We start from the raw sequence: 22,609 nt of genomic DNA, 5'->3' as shown, positions 1-22,609 counted from the left end.
TACGTTTTTTTTCCTCCGTTCGTTAATACGTTGGTTGAATGACGCGAGAAAAGTCAGAGGCATGGAGAGGGAAGAGTGTTTGTTGTGACGCTACAGCAAACGCGATGTTAGGCTAGGTGGCTCCAATATTTCCTGACTGTAGCCGACAGCCTACAACCTACGCCTAGATAGCTCATGCATATAGAACTACATGCGAAATGACAAATGACTCGGTAGCGTTAGTAAACAGCCGCCATTTTAGAGCAGTAAACTTCTCAGAAAGGCTCTGCTGTAGTGAACCTTCCTAGTGAACCTAAGTAACTTTTTATCTAAAATACTCCTAAATCGGCAAAATCTTGACTTGAGTCTATCTTTAAATGATGAAACAGTTATAAAATTTTCACATGTCTAAAGTAGACAGAAGGGACCTAATGCAAAAACGGGAGCAATTTTATCAACTTTAACGGTTGATTCAGAACATTAAATGACCTCCAAACATAGCAAAGGTTACTATGGTTTTTTTTGTTTGTTTGTTTTTGGAAAAAAAAGAAAAAAAAAAAAACATGAAAGGTAATACCAGTTACTTTGCCAAGTAACTTTTTTACTACTGTGTGTGTATTTCAGTAGTCAGTAGAGCTGGGAATCTTTGGGCACCTAACGATTCGATTACGATTACGATTCAGAGGCTCCGATTCGATTATAAAACGATTATTGATGCACCCCACTCCTTTTTTTTTTAATTTTTTAATTTTTTTTTAATTTGTTTTGTACATTAATTCCAAAATTGTTCAAAAATCCTCTCAGGCTAAACCAAACTACTATTTAAGTATCAAGTTAACATATAGCAGTAAACAAATATACAAAAATAACAGTAAATAAAAAACTCCAGTCCCCATTCTATATCAGCAGCTTTAAACTACTTTCAATTAATTTAATGTTGTGAATCAACCGTTAAAGTTGTTAAAATTGCTCCTGTTATTCCATAATTTCTCTTTTGTCTATTTTCAACATGTAAAAGTTTTAAAACTATTTTAAAGATAGATTCAAGTCAATATTTTACCGATTTAGGAGTATTTTAGATAAAAAGTTAATTAGGTTCACTTGGAAGGTTCGCAACAACAGCCTTGCAGGGAAGTGTACTGCTTTAAGATGGCGGCCATTACTAACGCCCACATCTAGTTTTTTGTAGATGTGCTGGTAACGATACCGAAGCTATAATGCATCTAGTCCTATATAAATGATATCTACCGTAACATAATGTGGCTTGTAGCAGCTTTTCGGTAGCAGTCAGGTATGTTGTTGTTTTTTTTTTTATCTCGTGGCATGAGTTGAGCTAGAGCCGTGAGTTGAGCATTGGCGTTACCCGAGGGGCCGGGTAATGAGAAGCATGATGTTTAGCTACTCTCGCTCCGTCCCTAATTGCGTACCGAAGACCGTGCGGCGCGCTGAGTGTGTCGTACTTCTGCTTTACTTGGCATATTTCAATAATCGGAATTTGGATGTTTGTGAATCGTTCTCGAATCTTCCACGGCCGAATCGTTAATAATCTAAGAATCGGAAATTTTGCACACCTCTAGTAGTCAGTCACTAAACTAGCCAAAGAGCTAAGAGGCATTTTAACAGTCGAACATGTTTAAATTTTAGGTGTTTATTTCTTCTTTTTTTTTTTTTACAGCAAAATAAAGGCAGTTTAAAAAATAAATAAATAAATAAAAAAAAAAAAGCAAACCGAAACCGAACCGAAACAGTGATCCAAAAACCGAGGTTCAAACTGAACCGTGGGCTAACTGAACCGTTGCACCCCTAGTACTGATACAATTTTATGACATCCGATACCCAGTCACCGACCGAGATGCCGATACTGTATTGATACCATGCTGTTTGTAAATGGCATCGATGCATTTGTTGTTGGCATGTGCTGGTTACTGTTTTCAAGGTTTACCGTGGTATGCAAACGTCACGGTTTCAAAACCATTAAAATTTTCCGTCATACCATCATACGGTATTAGCTATTTTTTATATCCCAAAAATGCGGCGAGAAATGGCTTGGAGCGGCAGCGCTCACCCCTCCACCTCCGGTTGTTGCTCTGTCCTGTGTGTCGGTGACACTGCTGTCGTTGTCAAAACTACACCTGAGCTTTTTCAAAAAACCCTCAAAAAGTGTAGTCTAGTATGGGAGTATTTTAGCTACTGAAAAGAAACAGACGGCCGCAGCTCAGAAGAGGAAGGACAGCCGACGTGCAGGCAACACCTCCAACAGGATTTCACATTTACGTGACCATCATCCGTCACTTTGCACAAAACTTAAGTAAACGCTGTCATGACCGCTACGAGAGTTCACTCCAGCGTGTTTCGTATCTAACAATGTTAAAACAAATACTATAACGTAAGCTTGTTAACGAGGCTGCTGGCTAGTTAGCATGCGTAGACGGCTAACTAGTTTTCTCTCTAATATGGGCTTTTGTAAAGTCTTCTGCCATTGTAAACATCTTTTCAAAATAACATTTTTATAATACATGTGGCGTTTTGTCTCTCTGCCGACTTTCATGGTTAAGGGTGTGTGTGTATAATGTGTAAATAATGATACGAGTCATACACACGCGCTCTCTATTGCTCTCACTCTCTATTAATATCCAACTAATTATTATTAATAGTAGTAGTGGTATATTAACCTGGAAAAGGTGAACATACTCTCATTCCTGCATCATAGAGAAATATGTAGAAAAGGAGCAAGTCTCTCAAAATGTTGATATGGAGCTTTAAAGTCAATGAAGTCCCTGCAATATATATGTATATATTATTTTTTATTTAGAAGTGTTTTTACTTTTTTATGGAAAATAATTATTTTTGTTCTAATGTTGAGCAACTTCAGCTGTGGCTGTGAGTTTAGTCTTTAAGTTCTTTTTATTTCAATTTAATTTAAAATATTTCAGTAATTTATTTTTAAATTTTATTTATTTTAACATTATATCCATGTTGAGGTTCCAATTTGCAAATATGTTGTGAAAAAAAATCCTGCTAAATGGAAAAAAAATAACCCATATATCTCAAAATAACACATTTCAGAGCTATAATTGCAATACCGTGATACCGCGGTATTTTTGTTTAAGGTTATCATACCGTCAAAATCTCATTCCAGCACATGCCTAGTTTATTGTTAGAACTTGAAAATACCAATGCCAGCATTTTAGTGCGCCATCGGGGCCCCTTTGATTGACCATTTCTTACATGAATTTGAATTTGAATTTATTGTCATTGTCATCATCATCATCATCAAAATCATAAAGAAAGAAAGAAGAGAAAAGAAGAAAGAAATCATCGATCATCATAAACGAAATCATTAACAGGTTCAGCGTATGGACATTATCATAGCGTGAGTTTGTTTACCCAAAGGAAAGACAAGATGAAGACAGACATGACAAGGAAGACGGGAAAAGCAGAAGCTTATCGGGAACCCGTCCCCCTTCCACCTAGGTCGCACAAGCGGCATGTTATGTATCAGTCCAGTCATAGTCTAACACATTCCGTTCAAAAGTCATTGATTGCCATGGAGATTTCGCATATAGTAATTTGAGTGTATTTCATCAGTTCATGTCCAAGTAGGTGAAGGGTGGGAAGGCCTGGGGTGCTATGGAGGCTCGCATGTGTAGTATCCCCTGTAGGAGATTTCTCGTCATCATCCCTTGCCCGGTTTAGGAGATTAGTCATCATCATCCCTGGCCCGGTTGGCCCGAGCGAGTCTCTCATGATCACGCAGCTCCGCGTCAATTTTAGTGGCCAGTCGTGCAGCGGCGTCACTTAGCGTTGCTTGCTCCTTCATTAACAGTGCCAATTCGTCGCCGTTGCGACGAGCAACCTCCAGTATCTCATGGAGTTGGTTCTTCATCCTCATCGCGAAGCGACGAACCCAGAGGGCACCAAGTAGCAGTAGGAAGGCAAGAGCCAACAGCGAGCCGAAGATGTACAGGTCCTCGGCGTCCTCTATCTGGAGGGACGTTAGGCATAGCAGCCTCCATTTACCCCAGGCATCCTCCACATAACCAGACGTGAAGGTGGTGGCTGGACATGGGCGTTGGGCCGATGTAGGCCGCATCGTAGAGAATATTCTGTCCATCGAACTCAGTGCCCAGTCTACCAGTTCCATATTTGTCTCAAGAGGAAAACTCAGTACGTAACGTTGCAATGGCAGATTCAGTAATGTGACTTTGTTGAGGGGCATGTCCTAAGAATGTTATGTCTTATCTACTTGACCCTGACATTTAAGCATCCTTTGCTGTGAGAACATCTTATCTGTGTTGTGTGTGCATTTTACAGCTGAGTTTGGGCAATGTACTGGTTTATTATATCTCGTTTATACATTTTTTTGAAGTAACTTAATGAATTAATATTCGTTAGCGCTGCATCACATGTATTCCACAGGCGAGCCCCAGTGTTTACAATCGAGAAAGATTTCAGTGTAGTCGTAATGGTCTGGTAGGAAAATATTCTGCTTACTCTCAGATCATAGGAGGATTCTTTGATATGGAATAAAGCTTGCAAGTTAGTTGGGAGACTGTTTGTGTTGGCCTTATACATCATTTGAGCTATTTTGTAATTAACCAGGTCGTGCAATTTTAGTAGCTTGGACTTGATAAAGAGTTCGTTGGTATGTGTACATGACATTTACAAGTGCAATTTTTAGGCTTTAGTCCTTGCTCCTATCAGACCTTTGAAATACCGAATAGCCACTGAACAATCGTGTAAAATAAAATACAATGTGTATGTCATGCTAGATGACTTCAACAAGACTAAAACATGACATTCGACAATGACGGGGTGGTGTGGTGGCTTTCAATAATGAATAGAGCCTCAATTACAGTCAAAGTAAAACCAGGTCCCTTTCTTTCGTAGACACCTTTTATATATTCTCAAATAATCCAGTTAGAATAAAAGAGCACTTTAGACATGGTCCAACACTTTGTGTGTGGGAAGCAAAATCAGCACCTAAATGAGAAATAGTATTACCCATTAAAACCAAAATGATTCCCCTGAAAGTATTTTTTTCTGGCTCGGAAGGTGGATTCAGCTCTTTGGGGCTCATCATTTTGGTTTGCACTTCCACAAAAGCAGGCCAAAGCAACTTTATTCAGTTTTAAGGTGAAAACATATCTAACAAGGTGAGTTAAACATTAAATACCCCCTAATGGCTCTTTCAGGAGCTGATGGGAAACACCAGAAATACAACAGCATGACTGACGCAGAATATGTTTCTAGTCTATAGTGTTGTAATCAAAGCATATTTAAAGCTAAATCTTATCGAAATGCCCTAATGAGTCTTAGGGGAACAAGTAGACGTCAGGCAACAAATCAATGGGACTAACTTCTGTTTCAAAAGTCGCATATTCACTTCAAAGCAAAGGCGGTCTATGCCACTGTAAATTGAAATGCATTTTTCTTCCTTATCTGCTGGGAAAACAGTGAGAGCCATCAACTCTTAAATTAAACTGTTCAATATACACAATCCCTCCACTTGTGGTCTGGAATTCGCACAGTCCCAAGCAATTATCACAAGAAAAATAATAGTCCTTCTCAAAAAAATAGCATATTGTGATAAAGTTCATTATTTTCTGTAATGTACTGATAAACATTAGACTTTCATATATTTTAGATTCATTACACACAACTGAAGTAGTTCAAGCCTTTTATTATTTTAATATTGATGATTTTGGCAAAAAAAGTCCAGATAAACCAAAAATCCCTGTCTTCAAAAAATTGCATATTTCATCAGACTAATACAAAAAAGTGTTTTTTAATACAAAAAAGTCAACCTTCAATTTATTATATCAGCTATGCACTCAATCCTTGGTCGGGAATCCTTTTGCAGAAATGACCGCTTCAATGCGGCGTGGCATGAAGGCAATCAGCCTGTGGCACTGCTGAGGTATTATGGAGGCCCAGGATGCTTCGATAGCGGCATTGGACCACTGAGCAACAGTCCAGTCCTGCTTCTCTGTAGCCCAGGTCAGGCGCTTCTGCTGCTGTTTCACAGACGCCTGTGCACGGTGGCTCTGGATGTTTCTACTCCAGACTCAGTCCACTGTTTCTGCAGGTCCCCCAAGGTCTGCAATCGGCCCTTCTCCACAATCTTTCTCAGGGTGCGGTCACCTCTTCTGGTTGTGCAGCGTTTCCATGCCATACTTTTTCCTTCCGGCAGACTTACCACTGAGGTGCCTTGATACAGCACTCTGGGAACAGCCTATTCACTCAGAAATTTCTTTCTGTGTCTTAGCCTCTTGCTTGAGGGTGTCAATGATGGCCTTCTGGACAGTAGTAAGGTCGGCAGTCTTGCCCATGATTGCGGTTTTGAGTAGTGAACCAGGAGTTTTAGAAGCCGCAGGAATCTTTCGCAGGGGTTTTGAAATAATTAGTTGATTCAGATGATTAGGTTAGCATTTTCTTTAGAGTACCTTTTCATGATATGCTAATTTTCTTTTTGTATTAAAAAACACTTTTTTGTATTAGTCTGATGAAATATGCAATTTTTTGAAGACAGGGATTTTTGGTTTTTCTTGACTTTTTTTTGCCAAAATCATCAATATTAAAACAATAAAAGGCTTGAACTACTTCAGTTGTGTGTAACGAATCTAAAATATATGAAAGTCTGTTTATCAGTACATTACAGAAAATAATAACTTTGTTACAATATGCTAATTTTTATCAGTAGAAATTTCCAAAATAAGATAAAAACCAACCAAATTCCTTGTAGTTGTACATTTAAACCTAGTCCTTATACATATTTTCCAGCAGTCTGGATGCCGTGAGGTCAGTCTTTATACCACTTCAACGGCGAACCGCAAGCAACACGTCACATTTGCTCATTAATATTCATGACGTTAGCAATTGTTGCTAGGCGGGTCAACCTCCCGTTTGTCCCTAATAGTAAATGCATGGAACTAGTGTACGAACGAGATGTTTACTGAGATAAACCTACCAATTCTGTAAGAAAATGATGTCCCTGGTGTCAAATTCACTGGTTAAGATATGGAAGAACATACAAATGTTCGGTTAAACAGATGACTTGAGTGTCGGGGGCTGAAAAAGACAGGAAAATTAGTCGACCTGATCCAGAGTTAGCTTTTTTTATCATTACATTTTTCTTGTGTGCATTGCCTTATGCCACTGACAATGACATTCTCCTATTTCAACAATCTATCCTTTACCACCATATGTCCCATCTTTCTCATCTATCATCTATCCTCTGGTTGTCTTACGTCTCTGACCGTTCTTGGGAACAATTTGCATTGCTATTTGTGTATAGCGATCGCAAATGCTACTCAGTGACAGCCAACGAACACTTAATTTTTTTCATTAATAAGAAATCTTAATTCTATCATTTATTTACACTTCCCCCTTACTAAAGTTTTTTTTTTTTTTTTTTTTTTTTTTTTTTTTACAACAGAAAAGGTAACAGTGGCAGTCAGATACAATTTTATTTTTTTTCTGGTAATTTATTGTCAGACAGAAGCAGAACGGCAAAACGCCACGCTAAAAAATAAGTAAAAATATCAAAATGGCTTGCATATAAAATGCAAATTGTTTCACCTTGCTGGCGTTAAACTGGTCTTTTGGATGTCCGCACAAGTTGATCCATTCTTCACATTTTTCCTCAGAGTTTTTCGTTTTGGGAAACGTGTGAAAACATCCTTCCTATGTCGTAATGTCTAGAGTCATTTCTACAAGTTCTATAGCAGCAGGGTTTGATCGGGTTGTTCTTTTTTCAAAGATTTCCGGCGAAAACAAGCAGAAATAACATGGTTTGTATGCGAGGGCGTGTCTATAATGACCCACTTCCGCGTTACGATGGCGACGTTACGGTCTAAAAACTTTAGTTTAAAAACATTTGTGCGGTATGCTGTTGACATTTGCGCTTAGGGGAGGAAACTTATTTCAGTGGAGGTATATTTATTTGGTGGGCTGATTTACTAATCTCGCGTATATCACACTTAAATTGAAGCAGTAAAATTGTACAAGTTGATTTTATCCTCGTTATGTATTAATATAATAATACATTTTATTTGTAGAGCACTTTTCAAGCCACACAAAGACGCTTCAATTGAATCTCTTGTACGTATATACAGTACATATGGAGTATAGATCAACAGTGGGACACAGACAAACCGAATTTAAACTTCTTAACATCAAAATCAGAAAGATGATTCTGAATTCTTTCAGAATCAAAAAGGATATTCTGATTCAAATAAGACAGTATTTTGGCAAATTTTCATTAACAAAGGATTTTCCAGTCAAATTCAGAATTGTCGTTATATCAAAGCTTCAATGACAATTACAGTTCCTACACACAGATGTGAAAGCTGCTTGAAAGAAGACATTGCGCCTTTCAGATTCACACACTTCTTAAGAACTTCCCAGTATTACGTGTAAAGACTGATTTATGCTTCTGCGTTCCGGTGACAACGGAGCGACGGCGTACACCCCACGTCATCATTGCGCATTCAAAGTTCTGCATCGAGGGAACGCGTTGCTCTGTAATTCACCACTATGCCACTAGACGGGTGTGGCTTTGTGTTTGTACGGTTTTGGGGCATTCTTGTCAATACCTTTAGTTTTTCTCTGATCATTGACAGCAATGGCAACGGAGATGGAACGTGTGTATATGCAGCTGCAGCTAATCAATAATGATCAACAAATGTTGTGAATACAAATGTTGAAGCGTAGGCGACACAGAGCAGCCGAATCACTGTACTTCGACGTTTACTTCACGTGCGTTGACGTGAAGCGTAATTTTTTAGGAGGTGTACGTCAGGCTACAGCGTAGGGTCGTAAATCGGTCTGCGTTAACGGCATAGGTCTACCGTCACCACTAGGCAGAAGCATAAATCAGCCTTTAGACGACAAATGCGGAGAAGATCCCAACATGACAGGATCAGAAATTAAACGTCAGTCAATAATGATGTAAATTATTAATTGTCCGGCTACAAGTTCAAAATCAGTAGGTGTGTACCCCGATGTTGAGTGGCCAACATATACATACCAAGAACACAGGACACCATCATTCTCTTCCAATGTTGTTTTTTTTTTTTTTTTTTTTGCGGGTAGCTTAATGATTTATGTGTTCTGTGCAGTGTATGCTTCCATGTGGAGAGTCAAACAACTTAGGAAAGAAGAGCTGAGATGAGACCTGGTGCAGCAGGACACATAAAATTCTTTTAGGTGAATGTATACACAACATAACTACTGACAACATTTGTGTTTGGCCCACTGTTGCTGCATCTACGGTGACTGATATCTACAAATGTTTTAAAAGGAAGGTCAAATCTCCCAACCAAAGCATCCATATAAAGTCAATCGTGGTCCAGCTATACTTATTCATATGAAAATTCCTAGTCCAGTGAACCTTATGCTCTGTTGTAACACGAACCAAGTGAACGTGATTGTGTCATTTTTTGGCCTCAGCCGAGTTTTCTAACAGATTCCTGAAATATAAGGACATACGTTCCCTGGGACTGGAAAACAATTCAAAAGAGCCAACACAATGTCCATCATCAAACTTGGTTTGAGGCGGAACAAAAGATAGAGACCGGAGGGACACTAAAGACCCAGATGCTTAAGAGCGTCTGGGCAAATGTTCTAGTGGCTTGAGGCATGAATTTGTTATGGGAGACAAAAGCATCTGCTACAAAAGCCCTTACAATGAAAAGTATGATTCCAGCAACAGTTCTGTCTTTAATATTTGGACCCCTCATTAAACTTATCATCTGACACTAATTAGAAATGGCAATTAGCTCAGTCATTTTCTGAGAATGCAATTGCCTTGCTGAAATAGCAAAGAAAAAATTGAATGGATGATACAAGTACCATGAATACATTACATTTTCCAAGAAAACACACATACACCCAGAATAAATAGATTGGCCATGAAATGCTATAAGTACGGTCATCTTCTTCATACAAGCAAGATGCAGCTTCCTGTGCAGGAGTAAGACTGTTGTTGACAGAACATCCATTAGCTTTAGAAATACAACATAGCTGTGTAGAATAAAAAAATAATGGCTATACTTTTTCCTGCAGAAACCATGATCTCATACAGCAGGATCAACTTTAGGACTGGTTATACAAAACCATGTACTGTATCTGTTTTCTGTCCAGCATTAGTTCAAGTACAGTGGTATGAAAAAGTATCTAAGCCTTTTGGAATTTCTCACATTTCTGCATAAAATAACAGTCAAACCGCGACTGCCAGGTCGCGCTTCTGTTCTGCCTGTCTCATACACAAATTTATTTTCCAGTCTTTTAAAAAGTAGTAAATATCTCTCTCAGTAACAGGCAGCATCCATCATAACGTGCGTGCGCCCGTTAACGGTGCCCGGGCGGCAGACGTGTCTTAAATTTCATTCTGCCACGAGCGGCTACCATACAGTTATGAGGGAAAATCATTGTTTTTGAACCTTTATGAATCATAAGCGAATCGTCACGTGTCGAATCGCGATGCATGTAATAACTGATTTTTTGGAACTCTTCTACAAAACACACTGATAAACTTTTGAATTAATTCTTCCATTAATGCTTGCAAGTTGTCCAGGCCCTGAGGCAGAAAAACAGCCCCAAATCATGATGTTCCTCATCCCCACCATGCTTCACGGTGGGGATGAGGTGTTGATGTTTGTGAGCTGTTCCATTTTTCCTCCACACATGACGTTGTGTGTTACTCCCAAACAATTCAAATTTGGTTTCATCAGTCCACAAAATATTTTGCTTAAAATTTTGTGGAGTGTCCAAATGCCTTTTTGCGAACATTAAACGAGCAACAATGGGGTTTTTTTAGATATCCTCCTCTGTGGAGTCCTCCCATGAACACCATTCTTGGCCATAGTTTTACATATAGTTGATGTGTGCACAGAGATATTACACTGTGCCAGTGATTTCTGTAAGTCTTTTGCAGCCACTCTAGGGTTCTTTTTCACCTCTCTGAGTATTCTGCGCTGAACTCTTGGTGTCATCTTTGGTGGACTGCCACTCCTTGGGAGAGAAGCAACAGTGCCAAGATCTCTCCATTTGTAGACAACGTCTCTGACTGTCGATTGATGAACATCCAGACTTTTAGAGGTGGTTTTGTATTCTTTCCCAGCTTTATCCAAATCCGCAATCCTTGATCGCAGGTCTTCAGACAACTCTTTTGACCGAGCCATGATGCACATCAGACAATGCTTCTCATCAAGACAATCTTTACCAGGTGTGTTTTACAGTGGACAGGGTAACTTTAAACCAGTACTTTTCAAATGGTGGGGCGCGCCCCCCCAGGGGGGCGCAGAGCGATGCCAGGGGTGGCGCGAGTGACATCGGGGAACATGCTTTTTTTTTTTTTTTGCCGTACTAGAATAAAGTGTACTTGCACATCCACTCCGTGGGTGGCAGTGGCGCTCTCATTTTCAAAGTACGTGCAGTATTTTTTAAATAAGCAAGTGCACACGGAAGAGACTCATGCAGAGCTGGACTCACGCAGCGACCCACTGTCTTCTCCGTTTCTCACGTGTCCGGCCGAGAAGTGCCGTTTTCGGCTTGGGATCGTCACGATCACCGCCCTCACCTACGGTTCTCCCTCGGCCGCCGAGAATGCGCTTTTTTGCGGGCCGTTTGCCTTTTGGCTTTGACTTTTAATATGGTGGGAAATGAGGAAAGACCACTGTTTACTGAGTCTAAAAATGATTATAGCGGAGAGTCTGAAGCCAAATCAGTTAAGACGCCACTTAAAGACATTGGACCTCAATCTCATTGATAAGCCGCTTGATTGTTTTTCAGCGAAAACGTGCCGAATATTGCCAATTGTCACAATCGTCCCGCTTTGTCAGTGTTATATCTGTAAACCAGTGAGCACTGTGGTGAATCAGCGAAAATAAAAACTTTCCTTCTGTCCAAAGACACTTTTTCCCCCTTCTATTCAGTTTTGTTTTTTTCGGTCAAATTTTTTGGCATGTTGTCCTGAAGAGTACATGTTTCTAATCAATTTGAATTTGCTATTATTTACTGATTTTAATACATTTTATTTTTCAGTATCAAATGGTCAAAAATGTACCTTGAGTGTATTTTTACAGTTTGGATGTGAACTTTTTTTTTTTTTTTTTTTTACTTCAGGCAAATTGATGCGCGTTAAGTCTTTTCTGTTATAAGCAAAACAATGTTAATAAAGTTATACTTTATTATAAGTTGATCTATGTTACTTTTTTTCTTTAATAGAAAAAAAAGACACAATGTTAGGCTGAGGCGTACTTATAATGGTAAGATTTAAGACAAATGATACTATTTACAGTGGCGGCAGAGAGTTGGGGGGGGCGCGAAACATTTACGTCTTCCTTGGGGGGGCGTAACAGAAAATGATTGAGAAGCACTGCTTTAAACCACTTATCACTGATTGGGCACACACCTGACTAAAAATGTTTGGTAAAAATTGGTTTCAATTGCTCTTTAAGTCTCCTTAGGTAGATGGTTCAATTACTTAGACTTCCCCCTTCTGTCATTGTTTGCATGCTATCCTCATTAAAATGTGAAAACATAAATGTTTGGGTGGTTTTAGTTAAAGCAGACAGTTATTTTCAACTATGTGACAAAGATCAGATCACATTTGATGGTGATTTTATGCAGAAATGTGAGAAATTCCAAAAGGTTCAGATACTTTTTCATACCACTGTTTTACAGGGGGTCCTCTTTTTACAGCTGACTTCTACTCCAATGGTGTAACCCACGATTGTACTATCTATGACTATGTATATCTATTATTCAACAGGTGGGAATCTTGACCCGCTATGATCTGATTATTATCCTGGAAAATCACTGAAATGAGGAACTGTGACCAATAAATGGCAGCAATGTTTCTCTTAGTTGAGAGATCAGCATGAGCCACAAGAAGGAGGTGGCGAGAAAAAAGAAAATGCTTGTTTTAGTAGATTTACTGACAAGAGTGTCATAAAAGTGCAAAAGCAAGAGTGTTGACGCGACAGATAGAATATGCGCTTAACATAAAAAGTTATTATTGCGGTGTTGAGAGTGGGAGATCACGTCATATTCCGTCACATCTCTTCATCTGAGAAAGTTATATTCAGCAAACCAGATCTGGATACCACAAATGAGCGGTTGCCATTTCAAATGTCAAATAAATCATGTGATCATAAAAAGCACTTTTTAAAAAAATGTTTGTGTTTTCGTTTTAGTTAGTTGAAGGAAAACACTGCTGAAATGTTTGAAGTGTCACAAAAGCAAAAACAAAAAAATAAACAGTGTTAAAGTCACTGTTCTATTTATATCCAAGCTTCTTTTCTCAATTCTCAAAATTGATGTTTCTTTCATTTGGTAGTTTCCATGTTGAAATTGTCAAAAATAAAGCACATTCTGTGGCCCTCGAAATATCAGTCAAAATGCTTAAACTCGCCTGGCACTCTGAAGGCAGCAGCATGCAAGTGATTGTGCATTTCCAATTGGAGTCTGTCCACAGCGACACCCAAATCTGAGTGTGTCTTTCTCCAACACAGAAACAAAGTCCAAACGCTGATAATTATGTCGTCCTTCCAGCTAACCACATTAAAAAAAAGTGATGTAACAAAAATCTTTATCCTACGTAGGGGAAAAAAAGTCACTTTTTATCTCAACAAATGTAACGTTTTATCTCAAAATAAATATTTTAGCTTGAAAACAAAACTGTTTACCAACCCAGATTTTGAAATATATAACTATTTCACCCAAAAAAAAGTGCTTTAATTGATGGTAGGTTGTTGTGATTCTCTCAGTGTTACCCTGTAGTTAATCCCAGGCTCAGTACATTACAAAATGCTTTTGGATCATAAACTTTTGATTGTCAGTCCCTTTCACATACCATATTTAACCCTGCAAGAGGCTGTCATTCAACTCATTGGATCCCATTGATAGTGCTAGATGTCCAATCCAATTTGAACGGGGGAGGCTGCCAGTGAATGATTGCGGCGAGCCCGCCCAGTCAAAATGAATTCGATTTTGACATCGATCATCGTCAATGGCAGGCAATGAGATAATAGTAAATATTCTTAATTATTATTATTAAACTTTTTTTAACATCTTTCTATTTAAAAAAAAAAACATACAGTCATATTTATTCATTTATTTTGTATTTAAAAATAGCTTAAATAGTTTAATATTATTTTCTTAATTTATTTAAAATGTTTAGTATTTATTGTTTAAAAGGAAAAACGAAATGTTTAAAAATCTGATATAATCTTACAGTGTTTTTGGGGACCATAATCAGAGTGTGTTTTTGTCTTTATTCATTTTATTTGCGTTTAATTTACGATTCATAAATTCATTAAATTAAAAATAATAATTTAAAAAATAATGTATCATCATAATCATAATTGAGTCATAACGTCCACATACGTGGACATAACATTTTGAGTCATGTAGGCCAAACTTGTAATATACCAAATGGTTTAGACATGACCTTACATGTTATCCTTGCCCTATAAGGGGTTAAATCTTTCAGACGAAAGTGCCATACTCACTTGAGTTTTAAAGGGAACCTCGGACTTAAAGACTTGTAGGCTGTAATTCGCGACAATTGTTCTCTTTTACTACAATATGTTATTGGAAACACATAAAATATTGCCATTAATTTAAAAATCTATAATATTCAGTACATGTTTTGACCTAAGGAGGGCAACATGTTTTAAGCGTGCAATGGACGCTCGGGGTGATGACGTAGATTGTCCCTTTCACTCGACAACTACTACTGGGTTACTGCAATTCCTTCTACGCGGCGAGACGTCCAACACATGCACTCATCGGTTAAAAGCAGCGAGTACTTGTGTTTTTATTGAGTCTTTCATTTATCATTGCTTCAAAATACTTTTTGCATGTCTTACCTCTCATACTTTAAACATTGTGTTGTGGTAGCTTTAAAGCAGATTGTTCATCTGGTGACCACATTAGTAACGTAGCGTATTTAAACCACACTTATTTGATATTACTACGTTTAAGTATTTTCTTAAGACATCTTAAGTATGTTTTGTCTTTATGCATCTACACAAAACAAACTGAAAATGCACAGTAGTACTTTGGGTGTCAAAGTTTCGACGCTGTAGTACATTATGGCAGAACATCGGTTTTATCCCACTCTCGTCTCGTCTCATCGCGTATTTCCTGTTTATTTTGCTTTTGGTGCTCGTTTTGTGAAATATCGACAGTGCTGTCATGCTCATTAATGTTCTGTTGGTTTACCTTCTTTTAATTATGTAGGAGTAACGAAGAGTTGTTATTCATTCCGTTTCACTTATTTGTACAGCGAACGCCATTAAACAATCACTCCAAGTGATTTAATGGTATCCTTACGTGCCATATTTTCTCATGTCCTGTCACTCTCCTAGGGGCTAAAGGCAAATGAAACAAGAATTCGTGTATTACAAGCAGAAGGCTGCCCACTACTGGCTAACCTATAACCTCCAGGCAACAAGAATTCCATACTGCATTCTTAATGTTCCTCTCGGGTTCAAATTGAAAGAGTTGAACAGACGACATGCTTTTGTCGCAAGAGTCATACTCTGGAAGCCCGGTGTTGTGCCGAAAAATGCACCCCCTGCATTAACTGCACCCCCTGGGAGTGGGGGGAGGTCGGGGCTCCGACCTTGCGCCACCCTGTGGCGGCTCCTCGGCGTTCTCCCGCCTCCGCCTTCCCCTCGCTTCTCTGACTGGCCCCTGTCCCGTGGCGTGCCGTGCCGGTTCGGGGGCTGCGGCTGTGGCTCGCGGGCCGGGTGGGCGGGCGCTGGTGTATGTGGGGTTGGTGGTGCGTCCCCTCTTGCCATCCCTGAGGGCTGATTGATGGGGGACCACCCGCGCACCCATAGTCTCTGCTCGTCTGCGTGGCTGTTGCGCACCTGGTGGGGCTCGCATGCGGCGGGATGTGATAGGGCGCGTTGGGGTGGGGGGTCCCGGTGCCGGGATTGGCGATGGGGCGGGGTAGGGTTGGTCGCCAATGGGCTTACAATCACAAAGGATTTACACGATTACTGGGTTCTAGATCACAAAACTGATTTGTGTACACTCTACCCTTTCAATCACTTAGCTTATGGACACCCCCACCCCCGTCCCCCTCTTTCACTGGTCAACAGGCCCCCACATGGTGTTAACCGGAAATACATTTAGCTGAAGATAGCACCAACATATTAGTAGCTAGTCTAGACGTTACATGTATTTCTTGTTGTTGTTTGTGTTTCTTTTCTTTCTTCTCTTGTGTTTCTTTCCTTCTGTCCCCCCAGAACCCCTTCCTGTTCGCTGCTTTTTCATAATAATAATAAGCGAGGTATTTTGAATGATCACAATGGGAGTATGTCAGACTCTCAATGTGAAACATTAAAACTGTTCAGACTATCCGGGCACTTAGACTTCCATTCTCTGTTTCAAACAGCTGAACAGGACAGGTTAAAAAAAAAAAAAAAAAAAAGTGCACCCCCTGAGTGAGCGCGCACACGTCACTCGTACAGCGATTAGTCAACCGGTTTTCACCACCATATCCCCATAAGAGTCACCCAGGTATGAGATTTATTAGTTAAAGCAGAGTAAATGTATTCATATGTTATGTGTGGTGTGATGATGAAAACAAAGTCCGCAGAAAACGCCTCCTGTTTCGTCTGTTGAGAAATTGACAGATTATTTGGCTGTAATAAAGTCTATGGTAAATCACATACCATTTTTCAATACATATTCACAGTAAAAGAGTCATTTCCGTGTCCATCGATTGGTATAAAGAGGCTGTGTTATTTCAATTAGTAAGAAAAAGTCGATTTATTTCATCAAAATAAATACTTTTAACTTGTTCAAAAGTCATTTCTGTACATGCTCTATGACAAGACAAACAATAGCCACGTTTACATGCTGACTTTTATTCATACCGATTCAAATCATTCCGAATGGAAATTTCAGATCAGCTGTTTACATGTCACTTCATCTATTCCGATCCAGCGTTTACATGTGACTGCCTTTATTCCGAAAGGACTTTGACAACTGCCGTCTGACATGCGCAGATTAATCAAAACAAAGCGTCACGTTGCAAAACATGGAGATCGATCGTCGGAGTGCTGCTGTTTTAACGTTAACCCACTTGTTGTGTTTGTGGGGTCGTATCCGCTTCTGCTGTTTTGCTCTTTTGCCTTGTAGTAGCCGGTTTTCCACTGGTTTCTAATCTGGTCAACGCTCCGGTCTATTCCGGCTTCGTGTAACCTCTCGTGAACTTTTTAAAATAGTTCACTGTTCCTCGTTTTACGCCCGTCTAAGCGAGCAATTATATTCAATTCTTTTAAAGTTTGAATTAAATACAATCTTTCCGCCGGACTCCAATTAGGTGCGCTGTGCTTGGAAGTCATGTTGCAAGTGACGTTACTTACGTCACAAAGTGACGTCACCACGTCAGTACGGAGCATGTGCAGAAAGAACGCAACCAGACACCATTCCGCTTCCCTGTTTACATGATATAATTTTACTTCTAATCGGTTTGGGAAAAGGAATATTCCACCCCTGTGAATCGGAATGAAATTCCATTCGGTTTGGGCCTGTTCATTCCGAATGAGGTGTTTATATGGAACACATTTATTCGGTTTGAACAAATATTCCGATTGTAATTGGAATGTTTGGCTCCATGTAAAACGTGGCAACTGATAGCGATCATTGAAGTAATTAGCTTCATTGGTGTGAAAGAATTTGGAGTCCAATAGCTGTGCGAGTGAGGGGTGCATTTTTCGGCACAACACCTGCCAGCGTCACCATGTGACGTCAGTGCCCTACGACGTCAACAACAATGGCGACCTACTGGTTAAACTAATTTTGCAAATTGTATAAAAACGTAAACATCACGAGGGGTTTCAATATCAAATTATTTTAACTCCTAATTAACATTTTTTTAAGAGGAAGTCTTTCCATCCGTGGATCCATTTAATATTATTCAAATTATAACAAGATAATATAGTTAATCACGGTCTTAAAACGTGCATTAGTTTGAACTCATTACAAAAAAAAAAATCTTGTCGCGACACATTTCTAAAGCACGACTTAGACAAAATGACATATCCATTAAGTGGCATTGTCTCCCGCTGTCACATAGCTGCTGCTTTCCTGTCAGCGTGACGTGTGACAGCCAAGGCGAAGCATCTCGCGTGTATTTATTGCAAACCTGTCTTATTTACTGTTTCACATCACGGCTCTCCATCACTGCTTTGAATTAATCCGCTCATGACATCTCAACTGCTTGACATTAAAAGCGTTTAGCCTCAAAAAATTAAACTCAAAAAGCGGTATTAATCCACTTGGACACCACAATGGGGGCTATAAACTTGGTAGAAAGGGAGGTGACTTACCACCCCCGTGTCTTCCCGCTCGGTCTGCGGGGGAGCCGCTCGGCTCAGAGGCAGGAGCAACAGAATGGACACCAGGAGTAGCATCTCCGCACACATATTCCTTGTTCACTTGGACGAAACAACCGGAGCCAGGCTGGTCCTGCGTGGCTCGTACAACCAGCCGGAAAACAGTATATCCACCGCACAAAAAATGTGTCGTCAAACGTGTAAACAAAATTAAAAACAAACAAACAAACAAAAGAATAAATAAATCAAAGGCTACCTCACACTGGAGCGCAAACACATCAAACACATTAAAACTGGTAGCTGAAGAAGTTTGCTTTCCGTTTGAATGCGAGGTAAGTAGCCATGATGTGTGAGTTGTGCCCGGCCGTTATATCTCACAATCAAGCAGCAAGTGGCTCGAGCTTCCCGATCTCGCGTTGTGAGGAATGGAAGCAGCTGCGTGGGCTTTTTGTGCCTCATACAAGCGCGTTAAGTCACACGAATAGACTGGGCTGGGGTACCCAGCGAGGAGAAATTGAAGAAAAGAGGAAGGCGCGGGGGTGTGTCTTGAGTAATTTGAGATTGTTGTAACAAGAACATCATTTTAAACGGGAATTAAAATCAACTTTTTGCATTACTTGTAAAGAGGTACAGCTCCCTCTAAAAAAATAGTATATTGTGACAAAGTTCATTATTTTCTGTAATGTACTGATAAAAATTAGACTTTCATATATTTTAGATTCATTACACACAAGTGAAGTAGTTCAAGCCTTTTATTGTTTTGATGATGATGATGATGATGATGATGATTTTGGCAAAAAAGTCAAGAAAAACCAAAAATCCCCATCTCAAAAAATTAGCATATCGTGAAAAGGCAGTCTAAAGAAGCTACTAACCTAATCATCTGAATCAACAAATTAACTCAAAACAACTGCAAAAGATTCCTGAGGCTTTTAAAAACTCCCAGCGTGGTTCATTACTCAAAACCGCAATCATGGGCAAGACTGCTGACCTGACTTCTGTCCAGGTGGCCATCATTGACACCCTCAAGCAAGAGGCTAAGACACAGAAAGAAATTTCTGAGCGAATAGGCTCTTCCTAGAGTGCTGTATCACGGCCTCAGTGGGAAGGAAAAAGTGTGGCAGGAAACGCTGCACAACCAGAAGAGGTGACCGCCAGTGATGGCAAACTGAAGCATCATGAAGCAATGAGGCTTTCCATCAAACTGGTTTGCTCTTGGGCCGAAGCATCATGAGGCTTCATTTGTTCTATTGCGCCATCATGTGGAAAATAAATGTCATGACAGGCAGAGTGATTAAAATGATACCATGGATTTGACGGGATCAAAAGGGCAGGGAGTTGTGATGTGAATGAATGTGCGTGTGTTACTTGAAAGTAGAGCCTAGATCGGGCCTAAAAAATCCAACCCGACCCGGCCCGCGTGTATTAAAGCCCGAGCAATTAACTTAACTTGCACGGCCGAGCCGGGAAAAAAAAGCCGAAATTTTATTTTTTTATTTATGAGGACCCAGAAGGAGGAAATGCGGGGATGCAATGCATCAGTCAGACCTGGACAGAGCACTGCTTGGAAAATGGTTGTGTTTTGTGTGATCACATTTGTGACGACGCCTGTGTGCATAATGATAACAAATTAAAGCCTGTCTTTTGTAACAAATTCCCCCAGTTAAACAAGACTGCAAAATGCATATTCAATAAACATTTATATCTTTTATATTTGTGTGTCTGTTCTATCAGGTGGATAGTTCATGCTTCATTTCCTTGGCAAAATGCAGCAACAGACATTTATTTTAATTCCTTCGAGTTGGCAGAAAAAAACGCAATTTTTCATAATGTTTAAATAGTCTACATACTTTTTTGATCATTATAAATGCATGTACACAACGAAATAATGCTGGATAGGCTTGTTAAATATATTTTGTGTGGGATATTGTGCTCTCATGGACGCACCTCTCTGACAAGGAGAGAACAGCAGCATATACAAAAATAAACTAAAATACTTTTAAATGACATTATTTTACTCGGATCAGAACACACAAAAGAACAACCTGCCTTAAGGAACACTGAAACAAAATAAGAACATTTTAAGGAACACCACGAACTTCACGATGTCCACCTTTGCACGGAGAGGTGCGGCCCTCGAAACAAATGATAATAAAGATGTTTGACTAATATCATATCCGTATCAAAATTCGAAAAGGAAAGGATGCAGAGTTGCAGACTCGCGGAGAGCCCCAGAACGTTCATGTGCGCAAACAATGCACTGGCTCTCCTGCGGCTCATGACAGCGCCCTTTCTCTGTTTTATACAATTTATTTATTTTATAACAAGTATTCCTTAGTTTAAAATCCATATACAATAAATATACAGTATATTTATTTTTAAAAAGTTAGCGAGAGAAGTCGGGCCCGACCCGACCCGAACGTAAATGATTGACATTTTGGGCCAGACCCGAGCTCAAGATCTAGGCTCGACTTGAAAGAATGATTGCTTTATTTTAGACATTGACATACAGTATAAACAAGGAACAAGACACACCTTTTATTCATTTTTATAGAGGAAAACTAGAATTTCCAAAGTTTTTGGCTGTAAACGGTTTCTTTTTTTAGATAGGATTTCTTTTGAAAATAGTCTTTCGCAAGGGATGGATGAAGCCGGGGTACAATGCCTCAACATAGATGAAGTGTTCTCTTGGTATACCAAAGTTCTTTAGAACAAAGTTTACACTTCACCTTTTGGAAAAATCAGCAAGTAGAAGAAAGACATTAAAACGAGGGAGACACTGTGTTGTCCCAATAATTTACAATATACAGTATATTCACACTGGTTATTATAATTTGAACCTTTTTATAAGAGAACTGCTCAAAATGATCCCAGACAGGGGATGTTCTCTTCTTTTTCGTTGTGGACGGTGCGTCCATTGCAAAACGAATCCGATTGAATTGAGGTTTGAAGATGTGAGTTGGGTGTGTCAGTGTCACCTGTCAGCTCATTGTCGTCTCGGTGCGCCAGTTTATTTCGAATCACCCGCGAAACCATGACGTAGGAAGCCCGTCTCGTGAGGCTTCGGACGTAGCAACGTGCCTTCCAAGGCTTCGGGCGTGGCCACAAGCGTGATCAACACATGCCTCGATGCACGCTTTGCAGATTTTTTTCCCGGTTTACTCGGCACGCGCATCGGCGCCTTGGCACAGTAAGGCACATCACTAGTGACCGCACCCTGAGAAAGATTGTGGAGAAGGGTCGATTCCATACCTTGGGGGACTTGCAGAAACAGTGGACTGAGTCTGGAGTAGAAACATCCAGAGCCACCATGCACAGGCATGTGCTGGAATTGAGCTACAGGTGTTGCATTCCCCAGGTCAAGCCACTTTTGAACCTGAAACAGTGGCAGAAGCGCTTGACCTGGGCTACAGAAAAGCGGCACTGGACTGTAGCTCAGTGGTCCAAAGTACTTTTTTCAGATGAAAGCAAATTTTGCATGTCATTCGGAAATCAAGGTGCCAGAGTTGAGAGTCAGACTGAAAAGAAGAAAATGCCAAAATGATTAAGTCCAGTGTCAAGTACCCACAGTCAGTGATGGTCTGGGGTGCCATGTCAGCTGCTGGTGTTGGTCTACTGTGTTTTATCAAAGGCAGGGTCAATGCAGCTAGCTATCAGGAGATTTTGGAGCACTTCATGCTTCCATCTGCTGAAAAGCTTTATGGAGATGAAGATTTTATTTTTCAGCACAACCTGGCAAATGATAAATGCTTTACTGACCATGGCATTACTGTGCTCAATTGGCCTGCCAACTTTCCTGGCCTGAACCCCATAGAGAATCTGTTGGATATTGTGAAGAGGAAGTTGAGAGACACCAGACCCAACACTGAGGATGAGCTTATGGCTGCTACCAAAGCGTCCTGGGCCTCCATAACACCTCAGCAGTGCTACTGGCTGATTGCCTCCATGCCACGCCGCATTGAAGCAGTCATTTCTGCAAAAGGATTCCCGACCAAGTATTGAGTGCATAGTTGATATAATTAATTGAAGGTTGACTTTTTTGTATTAAAAAACACTGTTTTTGTATTGGTCAGATGAAATATGCAAATTTTTTGAGATAGGGATTTTTGGTTTATCTGGACTGTTTTTGCTAAAATCCTAATTGAAACAATAAAAGGCTTGAACTACTTCAGTTGTGTGTAATGAATCTAAAATATATGAAGTTTAATGTTGATCAGTACATTACAGAAAATAATGAACTTTATTACATTATGCTATTTTTTTTA

At 39.8% G+C, this 22,609-nt stretch overlaps 1 protein-coding gene across 1 annotated transcript in view; it reads right to left on the bottom strand.

Annotated features, from left to right (window-relative positions):
- Window positions 1-18,793, bottom strand: part of LOC130905460 (matrix metalloproteinase-17-like) — a 163,158-nt gene extending 144,365 nt beyond the window's left edge. The window contains exon 1 of the mRNA XM_057818889.1: window positions 18,339-18,793. Within this exon, the coding sequence (XP_057674872.1) occupies window positions 18,339-18,434 (96 nt within the window). The 5' untranslated portion in view covers window positions 18,435-18,793. The remainder of the gene's footprint in view (window positions 1-18,338) is intronic.
- Between the last annotated feature and the right edge of the window lie 3,816 nt (window positions 18,794-22,609).

This window comes from Corythoichthys intestinalis, chromosome 17, assembly GCF_030265065.1.
Source record: "Corythoichthys intestinalis isolate RoL2023-P3 chromosome 17, ASM3026506v1, whole genome shotgun sequence".
NCBI classification, from domain to species: Eukaryota; Metazoa; Chordata; class Actinopteri; order Syngnathiformes; family Syngnathidae; genus Corythoichthys; species Corythoichthys intestinalis.
The sequence above is the reverse complement of the archived record's forward strand: the minus strand, read 5'-3'. Positions and strand labels throughout refer to the sequence as shown.